An 11,149-nucleotide genomic window follows, 5' to 3' on the forward strand; every position below is an offset into this window, starting at 1 on the left:
CCATGCTTGAGCGTAAAAACTTTTCACTTATTTTCTTAAATTATCAAAATAATCTAGAGTTGAATTTGATGTCATTCTGTGACACTCTCGGTACAGGGATGCCAAATTTGTTGCACACGGAAAAATTACCATGTCCATAATTAAAACTAACATTTCTTCTACAAATAAATCTTAGATGCAACCACTTCAATCATTGCATCCAGTCCATTTCTTAAATGCAACTGTTTTCAAAACGGTAAAGTAAATATAGACATTACACATTTCCATATGTTCTCTTTAAAGATGAATGCATACTGGTTGCTACATTTGGATTTGGAGTTTAATGATGTTTATAGACAAAAAGTAAGAAATTTTGAATCAGTTCCAGAAAGACCCAAAAGAAGTGAAAGTGATTGCATTTCTCTTCCTGTGTATTTATTTTTGTGGTATTTGTAGTTCTTAAATTCTTCTGACTTTGGTTTATTATACATATTTATAGGAAATTTTGAAATTTACTGGTATTGAATTTCACTTCTTTTGGGTCTTTCTGAAATTGGTTCTAAATTTCTCACTTTTTATCTATACTGATTAATTTTTTGTAGCATATTGCATGGAAATAACTTGTTATTATTTTGTTTTTAAATAAAAATTTTTGATACTATATATATATATATATATATATATAAATTTCTAGATGTAAAATTTTGAAAGTGGGTCATTTATTGCTTTTATTAGCCCCAAAAGGCTATTAGTCTCGAAACAGAATTTTGGGTGGATTCACTTTAAATGTCGTACCCTGTAAATGCTTTACCTTCATTTGAGTTTGTTGCCATTCAGAAAAATGTAAGGTGTTTATCTTCCAAATTTGCAAGATTATACCTTATACAAAACAAGATTTATGTTTTTTTATAAGGAAATTATCTTTTGTGTGCAAAGTATTCTTTATCAGTACAGAATGTATTTCTTGATACTTTTAAATGTTTTCATTTTACATTATGTAACAGCCATCACTAATTATATATTGATAGTTAAAACTAAAGATGTTTATAATTAAAAATTGCTTTTTCAATCTTAAGTTTTAAATTTCTAGATGTAAAATTTGAAAGTGGGGCATGTATTGCTTTTATTTGCTCAAAAAGGTTATTAGTCCTGAAAAACAATTTTGCATGTATTCACTTCATCATAGTACGTAATCCATTGTAAATGCTTTACTTTTCATTCAAGGCTGTTGCCTTTCAGCAAAATGTTTATCTTTTTAATTTAATTCTTTATGCCACTAATGAACAAACTAAGCTGTTTAAAAAAATAGATGCAGTTTTCAAAGTATTGTTCTTAGACTTTTAAATTGCATTGATTGAAATAAAAATGCATTGAATTCAAGATATGTCTAATTAAAATCGTTAAATATTTTTTTATAGAATATAAAATTTTTATAATTTTTTCAAATACATGAAAGAATGTTCTCATGTTAGTCTAAATGTTTCATTATTCTTTCTGGACCATCTCTGTTAATAATCTCTACTGGTAGGCCATATTATACTTTAAAAGAGCCCTTTTGGATAACCGTTAAAGTCTGAAACCTTTGAGACTTCTTATTTTATATTTTTATGCTCTGGCTCCTGTAATTATTAAGAAAAGTTGAAGCAGTACCGTTTAAAAGATTTCCTTAGCATTTAGCCAGTATTAAATTTGTAGTATTGCTTTATTTGTAAATTACTCTCATAAATTTTTCTTTTCAGTACACCATGTTGTCTGGAAAAACTCCTTTTCAAACTTACAGCAGGGAAGCTAGTGCAGCTGCAATAATGCAACGTATTCGAGAGGGCGAGTTTTCATTCACTGGGCCTCAATGGGATGTTGTGTCTCAGGAAGCAAAGGAGGTTATTCAAGGTCTTCTAACAGTTGATCCTCATCAGCGACTTACAATGCCACAACTGAGGCTACATCCATGGGTCCAGGCTCCTAAACTTATAACATATTCTAGTACTCCTCTTATGACGCCTGATGTTTTGAGTTCCTTAACTTCTCCCAGAGTAGCAGAAACTGTCCTTAATGCTACCATGGATGCCTTTCATAAAGCAACACGAGATGGTTTTCGCTTGCAAGATGTTTCTGCCGCTCCTCTTGCACAACGTCGTAAACAAAAGAAAAGTTCAACAGATGTGGGCAGCAGCTCTTCTCTTAGTAGTGATATTTCATCAAGTAGAACTTCATATTCATGTTTTTCATCTTCTGAGAAAGATGGGAATCACAAAATAACAAAAGACAAACATTCCGTGTTTGATTACTCCGAAGAAAGAGTTGCTGACTATTTGTCTACATTACCTGACATTTCTAAGACTAGATTACTTCATGGAACTGTGACATGGTCAGCCAGTGACCAACTTGAGAAGTGTTCGAAGGGAAATGCACACGTTCAACACAGGCCGACAACTCGTTCCTGCAAGCGGAAGCAGGAACCTGCTCCTGTTGTTAGTTCTCAAAGTGACGAAGATTGTGTTTTCATCGCTGAAATTCCTGCTACTAGACAAAACACTAGAAGAATTAAGAAAGCTAAAGTAATATCAACCTGTTGACGGGTTCTGCTTCGAGTAAAATAAAAAACTGAAAAATTGCCTTTTCATGTGTTTAACAAATGAGAGCTTGTTTAATTTCTTTCTGGAATTAAAAATCACTATATCATTAATTTATTAGTATCTCAATACTTGTAAATTATTGAATAAGTTTATGAAATGTAATTGCCATGAGAGTAATTTAAGTAATTTATTTTTATGAAATGTATAAATAGAATTGTCCTCAAATTTAAATAATTGAAAGTTACTTGACAAAAATACTTTAAATAACAGAAAATTTTCTCTTGATTTCATATTGAATATTTTTATTTTCTTCAGAATATAGTTAGTTTTCTAGAAAAATTGTACATATATGCATAATTGGGTCCACTCGAGTTGAAATGCAATTGTACTTGCTTGATGTCTCATGTCTTTCAAACGGGCCTATTATGAAATTTTTCGACTAGTTTAGAAAAGTTTTTTCATTCATTAAGTGCCTCAGAATATATTTTGCACATAATATATAGGAACAAGTACGTTAGCAATTAAATCACAAACTATTGGTGCATACTGCATGATGTAAATGTGTATAAACTTAAGATTAAAGCATCATGAACCATTTTAATACTCAGTAACAGAGTATTTCCTCATTGGATTTTTTACATTTATTATATTAAAAGCATTCTATTTATTGCTTATAATTCAGATTAGTTTGACAGTTGCTAAAATAGTCCTGTTGCTTGAGCATCACATATCTAATCATGTTGATTTCACTGGCTAATTATTGGCTGAAAGAAATTTCATATGTCTAAAGAATGACAAGTTACCTTGTGATGTAGGGTGTGTTGCGAGAAAGATTAGTTTAAATATTTAAACATTTTGACACATATCACAAATTTTGAAACAGCATGCATTTAATATTCTAATACATTAAAATTTTATTTAAAAGTTGATTTCAGATTCAGTTAAAAAATGTAAAATTCCATAATTTAAATTACAAAAGGTTTGATATTGTGTATTTTTTCTTTATTATCAAAAATTCCGATTTCCAAGTTGTACATATTATAGTTTTATAATCTAACCAATATATCAAAAAGTTTTATCAAAGGATTTATAATTGAAAGAATTTTTCAATGTGAATATTATTTCTTTTAGAATCTATAATTTGGCATTTCATGTACTTAGTATATGTAGACTGTAAAGCCTTACTGAGTTGACCACTTCTAAGGGTAGCAGTACTTCTGAGATCATAAATAATAATAGTATTGAATATTAACTCAGTCATGTTCTGGTGTGACAGTTGCTCATGAGTGATCATCTTAGGGAAGTTTCACTGGATTTGAGTACTGTAATATTTGTACTAATATGCTAAGGCTTTTATAACTGTGTTAGCTCACTGATAGTTTCATAACGATTCTAATTCTAATGGTGTGGGTGTGTAGTAAGATCCAAAAGTATGAGGACTTGGCACATAATTTAAAATACTTATGCAAGTGCATCCTGGAAATAATCTCCTTGTGTGACAGTGCAGTTTTACTAGCATTTGTACGGCTGGATGTATTGGCATGAGTCATCTCTTGCAGCCACCTATTATCCTTCAGTGCTGTTTTTTGTTTTTGTCTAATGTATCGTCACGCTCACTTAAAACGTAATCAGAGAAAGTTCTGGAACTTTCTCAAAAAAAAAATTGGGGAAGTTGGGCAGAACAATCCTCTCAAATAATAAAAAGTTCATATTTTAAAGTTCATATTTTTTAACCTGCCAAAAAAAATGCTGTTTGAGAAAAATACTGAAAAAAAAAAATGCTGAGAGAGCAAGTAAAGAAAAAAAGTATTTTAATCATTTCATCTGTGAAATAATTTTATTAAACTACAGCTCCCTTACCACTTGTCAATGAGCTACATGTTGTTCTTTTCAAAACTGTAGCTATCTTATCACCCTTCTCCTTAGGAGTACAATTTCCCTAAAAATAATAAGACAGTTTAGAAATTATGAGAATATGTCATTACGGTATAAAAAAAAAACCAAACTTGCATATTAGTGCAACCACCGGAAGACAGTTTTAATTTTTTTTTAACAGAAGGAAAAGAATGGTGTCTTATGATTTTAATATATATATATATATATATATATATATATATATATATATTTCAAAAATTCATAAATAAACCTACTTACAAATGAGTTTTTGTTTACTTAGATTTTTGGAAATTCTGTGGCAGTCACAGTAAGAATTTAGAGCAGTGATTCCCTTTAAAGATTTTTCATCAAATATTGTATACCTACTGAATGTTTGCTGCAGTTTCTTTCATTATATACAAATTCTATAAGTACATGAAAATGTTCAGGTTGCTTGTTAAAACTGCAGATATGCAGATTCTGAAAATCTGATGATTTCTAAAGTAATTGCACTCATAAGTATGTAAGTAACTACATTAGTTAAACACTTTTTTTTTATTTAGTATAAATCTTGGCCCATCAGTTTTGAAACATAGGAGTAATATTTATTGTACTATTATTACAGCTTTCTTTTTTACTTTCCAGAATTTAATATTTTTTTAAAACCATACGTATTTTTTTTTCGAATGGTTTAAATCCATTTTTTCCACTACTTGTTTCTTTCATTCCTTTCTCAGTATTCATGCTTAATTTGTTAGCTAGTTCATTATACTTGGTAAGAATGTTGTTTTGTTTGATAAGGAAAGACAGAGGAGGAAAATTAAAAGTTCAATTTTTGGGAGAATCTTGTATTATTGTAAATCTACATCCCTGCAAAGTTTGTTTTATTAATGAAAAGAAATAAAAGTGACAGGGGAATAAGTGTGTGATAAGTGGAATGTATACTTGTATTGAACATTAATGAAAAGGAGTAAAAGTGACAGGGAAATAAGTGGACTGTATCATTTCCAGCAAGAAACTGTCTTACTGTTGCACATCAATGGGCATGGATGTTGTCATACAAATGTACTGTTATTCATTTCCTTACATCTCGCACCATTTAAGGTGAATTTGGACTGTATACTTTTATTGTGTAGCTGAGCATAGTTCTTATAGTTTGTGGGTGGTACTACATGCCTCTAAAAGAAAGATCTGAGAACATTTCTTGCTCAACAAATATTTAGTTTTTAGGTTCTTGTACATTATATTACACATCCTTGATTGATTTTTCTTAAGTAACTAAGCAAATATTTGACCTCCTTTTAAATAATTTAAAATGTGTAACATGATAGAATGATAAAATTAAGAAACTATTTTTGGACTATGTAACAGTTTGGAACAGATCATTGAGGTCGAGCTTTTCTGTGCAGGTAGTTATGCAGCGACAAGAATGTTACTTTATTTATTAAATAAGATGTAAAGTTAGGATCAAAATGCTAGATTATATTTAATTGCTTTTTTTTTTTTTTTTTTTTTTTTTTTTTTGTGAAAGTAAAACATTTAAAAAAGTTTCCAAATTTAGCAGGCAGTTTCAAGTATGTTAAAGCTTTCATTTGACAGAATATCTTTATAGATTAGTGTATTTATTCTGTAAAAAAATTAAGGTGTTATAACAAAGCGTGAATGAATTTTCTCTGTAAAAAGTAATTTATATAAATAGTTATATATATATATATAGTTCTGTTATATATAAACAGTAAAATTTTGAAGTGGGACTGTAACCAGTTCAAAAATTGAAAACTCGGTTAAAAGAGATTGCATTTTAAAGTGTGCCAGTTTTGACAAGGTTTCTCTAATTTTTAAATTAAAAAAAAAAAATGAAGGCTCAAATACTGCAGCTAACATTTTAGCAAAATATATAAATAAAATTTACTTTATTTATTAGTTAAATAGATAATCTTTACAATATTTTATCTGTGACAGAAATATTCACAAAAAGCAATAAGAAAACTGCATTGAAGTATGCACAACTTGGGAAATTTTGTGAAATTTCTTATGTGCATATTTATGCGACAATTTTTTTTAAAAATATTGATCTATTCCTTTTTATGATAATCTTATAATTATGTCAGCTACTACACAATCGTGTCATATTTCTGTCAACAAAAGATCTAGAGATGAAACATAAGGATATTCCTTTTCAAATTAAAAAACTTTGCTTAAGGTTTCAACATTTTTAATTTTCGTGTTGTTTATTATCATTTTGTCATCACTCTCAACATAATTGTAGTTTTTATTATTCTCAGATCTATGGCATAAATGATTTTGTTTCTAAAACTAAAAAAATTGATTTGCTGTTTCCTCAGTATATTTATTTCAGAGCCTCCATCTTGAACTATGCCTGCATATCCTTTGAAACATACTTTCAAATGCATCATCAGTTGAATCAGACTGTTAATATTGCTTTCATATTTAACACATCTGTGTAACCCACATCTTTTATAATCAACAAGGCCATTAAATGACCTATTTCAGAGAAAAAGGCTAAATGACTAATCACTGATAAAAGAATCCATAATTATTATTATTTTTACCTTTTGTAATATTACTGCATTTTTCCTGTGATTTCTTTAAACTGATAGGTTAACAGAGATTATACTGTATTTGAGTGTTTCTTACAGTATAATTTATAAACTTGTATGTTCTTACATTATAGTAATTTATAAATTTAAATGTTTCTTACATCAACATTTAACTTTCACTTTTTGAAATAGTATATTGTTGTTTTATATTGGTAAATTTCGGACATACAGTTAATATTGAGCAAACACCCTAGTTGTAAAAATCAGTTTTGGTACATAAGAATAGGGGAAGACTTGAAACATTTTATACTTTTTCATTAATCAACCAGCATTTGCTTAGAATTAGGTAAATATAAACTCTATCAGTATTTAATATCTATTTGAATCTTTAAACAATCTTTAAACAAGTTGAGATATGTGGGTCCAATATTAAAAAGTGCATTAAATATATAAGAATTCCTTGGGTGAGTTCAAGTGCTTATCTGATAATTGCACTAATTGTGCCTATGTATGTTTGATCTGTAGTTATTAATGTATGATTGAACCTGAAATACTGACAGTGTATTATAGAATATATTGCAGTTCCTGTAGTACTGTCTGCAAGTGTGAAAATTAAAGACTGCATTTTATGAGTTGCAAAGAATCTTTAAAATGTGTATTGTTGCTGGAATGTGCAGTTTATAGTTGATGGCCGTAAGATTGAAATATATTGGTGATATTTAATGTTAATTCAATCTTCTAGTATTAAAAAAATGTAATGTTTCCATTATTTATTAATGCAATAAAAAAAGCATATTTATCCTACTCCTATGCAATTTCATCTGAGATATTTTTGAGTATGTTATGATACAAATATATAATTAAATGCAGCTTGAATGTAATATAGTTGCTACAGTGTATATTTTCAGAATTGCTTAATATAAGAATTAAAAAATCTTGATTCCATGTGTTTTATACGTTAAGATGTAAATAGTCATTTGCTACTGTTTGAGTAAAAAAAATTAAGCATTTGTGAATGTATGTTAAATTAAGAGTTTCGTTTTAAAAATTAGTCTAAAGATATGAGAAAGTTTTTAGTCATTGCTAGATTCTGATATGGTTCTGTTAATAGGAAAATGCATTATACATTAGTTTCTTTATTCTTTATAAGGAAAAAAGGAGCAATGTTTTGCAGTATTTCTTTCACTGCATATTTTAAAATTCTATTTTTGAAAATAATTTCAAAAGTAGAAGAAAAATTTATCAGTTATTTCTTGAAGTAAAATTATTAGAAACAGTTATGAAAATGATAAATTTGGCATCTAGTCGTCGTTCTGAGTATTGTTGACATAAATAGTAAAGTCATTCAAAAAATGGTGATCTTGAATCGATTGTGATATAGAGTGTGGTGCCAGTGTATAGATTTAAAAATGTTTATTCTATTAAATAACTTGAGATTCCATTTCAATGCAGTTATGTTCTGCTAAAGTCATTATGAAATGCTTTATTACTAATCAGTGCAATATGAGATATTTAAGTGTCACAATTCTCATCCTTGTATGCATTTTAAAGTATTCTATCATTCCCAGTAAAATGGAACATTATAAGGACAATTAATTGTGAGCATTTTTGAAATGCCTATTGTGTAAATTTAAATACTTTTTAATCTTTTCTTTATCAATTTTTCAACTACTTGACTTTTTGCAAATAGAACAAATATGTTAATTGTAAGTAAGTTGTTCTGCTTTCCTTTACATTTTAAATAAAATTTCCTTGTATAGAATTGGGTGATGACTTCTTTAATTATATTTAGAGAATGTATGTGACAAATAAGTCTTCCAAATAATAAATTTCACTACTTTTAAAAGTACTCAAAATATAAGCTGCAGTTGCTTTCAAATCTAAATGTGTTAAATATTGATAAATTTATCTATTAATCACTGAGTGTTGGTAATTGTCATACCTGCATGAAGTGCTTGACTTACTTAATGTCAGATTACATTGTTTTGTATCATATTTTGCATTACTGTTCATTTTTAAAACAATCACATTGAGAGAGGTGATTAGAGGTGCAAAATATTCTGCAAAACAGAAATAATAAATGTGCAGTAAATCCAGACTTAATGATTAGTTATACAACTCAGAGAAGTGAGTCTGATAAAACATTTTAAAAGATAATTTTAAATATGTGATATATTTGATATTTTAATTAAGATAATTTAAAATGTTACTGTTCTTTTAAAAAAGTTTAATGTTACAAAATTAATCTTTCGGACTATTTTGACATTTTGAAAACATGTTTGAGAAAATACTTGCTTGTGTGTCTTTCAAGGAAATTTATAGGCACAAGTGAAGTATTTAATTATATTTTACATTTTATCTTATATGGGAAAACATACCTACTTACTGTCTTCAAATTCATTTAAACCTTCAAACTAATGAAAAGGCATTTTAATTTGTATTGTTGTAATATTTCAAATATTTGTTTTCTGTTTAGTAGATTATGTGGAGTTCTGTATTTAAATTTGGTGCACTGTCTTCGAAGAGGAGTTTCAGCACTTTCTTCATTTTTCCCTTTTTCAAACCAAATGTATATTTCTCGAATAGGTTGTGTTCATTCCAGTTTTAAGTTATTTATTATGGCTAATCGACAGAATGCAATAATTTGGAAACTACATGTTTTTATTGTTAATATTGCATAACTGCATCAGTGTGTTTAATGTAAAGAAAAGTATCTTGTACAGAAAAAGAAGTTAGATGTATTTGTGTGTGTATTCTGTATGGTATTTAATATATTTTGAAGTCATGTAGCATAATATATATAATATATAAATATAATATATATTTATAAATCATTCCAAGAAATGAAAAATATGAATTTTCTATAATTGAATATATATATATCTATACTATATGTGCATGTATATATTCAGGCAATAATGTAAAACATTTCATGCATTGATTAAACTAATTTAATTTTGTTAGTCATATTTTTAAGTGTGGTGCCGTGTGCTCACTTGCCTTCTTGTTATGAAAGAATTTATGATACTGCTGTTGATTGTGAATAAACTATTTGATTGGAGAAGTTTAAAAAAATAAATCTTTATGATTTTGTTAAAATGTTTATTTTTATGCAAATTTCACAATATTTTCTATTTAATATATGTTATTACATATTAAGTAATATTTAACACACAAAATATCTGTTTAACAAGGAATGTTTTATGAGCTTTTATATAGCATTAAATACCTTCACTGTCACTATGTTTCAAACTTTATTAAGTGATTTGAGATATTTTTATCTCCCACCAACCTGTATACATAGGAAGGAAGTAATTTTCAACTCAAAAATTCAACCAATACAGTATATAATAATATTATTAACATGCCGTTTCCTAAGAATATTTTTAAGAACCCTTGGTAAGAAGCTCAAAATATGCGTCGTAGACAAAATTGCGAAAGTGGGTCTTAGTGATGTCACATTACGCGTATTCATCCATTTAGAGAAATGGTTTGCGATAATAGGTACATATCTATTTTTATTGACTTGCGGTGCAGGGATATGGGTCCATTAAGTCTATAAAGCCATTTCGCTTGGGAATGTTTCTTTTATAATTTTTAAGTTCCCGGCCGGGCTATAATTAACTTCGTTTTTTAAGTGACAAATATGGCACGACCTGATATACGCCTTTACGAGCTTTCGTAACTGCGGAAAAAACAGCGCATCTCGAACTCGTTGTACTGTTTTTCTTAGCTTATTTAAAATATTTAAAGTCCCTGGAATAATCGGTCTAAGTTCAAAATTTTGATTTGTAGTCTTTAAATAAAATAACAGTTTATCAATGAGTTCGTACTTCTCGGCTCTGTTTCGAATTGCCGTAATATCCAGGTATTCAGAATAATCTGGATCCTTTATGTAAAAATAAATATTTTAAAACTCGGGATCAATTCTTGTATAATTGTCTTTTCAATTCTTGTATAATTGTCCGGTGCAAGTCAAGTATTTAAGCCGCCAGCATAGCGCCCTTTACCGTGTTTCCTTTGTCATCCAACTTTATTCTTTAAAGCGCATCAACCACCGTATTTTCCTTCCCTGGAGTGTTGTTTGATAATAAGTTAAACTCTTGGAAGTTTAAGAGCCCATCGAATCAATCTTTGTGACAAATTCTTTCCTGAATA

The 11,149-nt window shown here is 28.5% G+C and overlaps 1 protein-coding gene across 2 annotated transcripts in view; it reads left to right on the forward strand.

The window, feature by feature from the left end:
- Positions 1 to 10,090, forward strand: part of LOC118190065 (ribosomal protein S6 kinase alpha-5-like) — a 480,169-nt gene extending 470,079 nt beyond the window's left edge. For both annotated transcript variants that reach the window (XM_085815143.1, XM_085815144.1), the window contains exon 15: positions 1,719 to 10,090. In XM_085815143.1, coding sequence (XP_085671269.1) covers positions 1,719 to 2,555 — 837 coding nt within the window. In that variant the 3' untranslated portion in view covers positions 2,556 to 10,090. The remainder of the gene's footprint in view (positions 1 to 1,718) is intronic.
- The last annotated feature ends 1,059 nt before the right edge of the window (positions 10,091 to 11,149 follow it).

The sequence above is a fragment of the Stegodyphus dumicola genome, chromosome 4 (assembly GCF_044657685.1).
Source record: "Stegodyphus dumicola isolate Sdum_Otavi_A_Nest chromosome 4, ASM4465768v1".
NCBI classification, from domain to species: Eukaryota; Metazoa; Arthropoda; class Arachnida; order Araneae; family Eresidae; genus Stegodyphus; species Stegodyphus dumicola.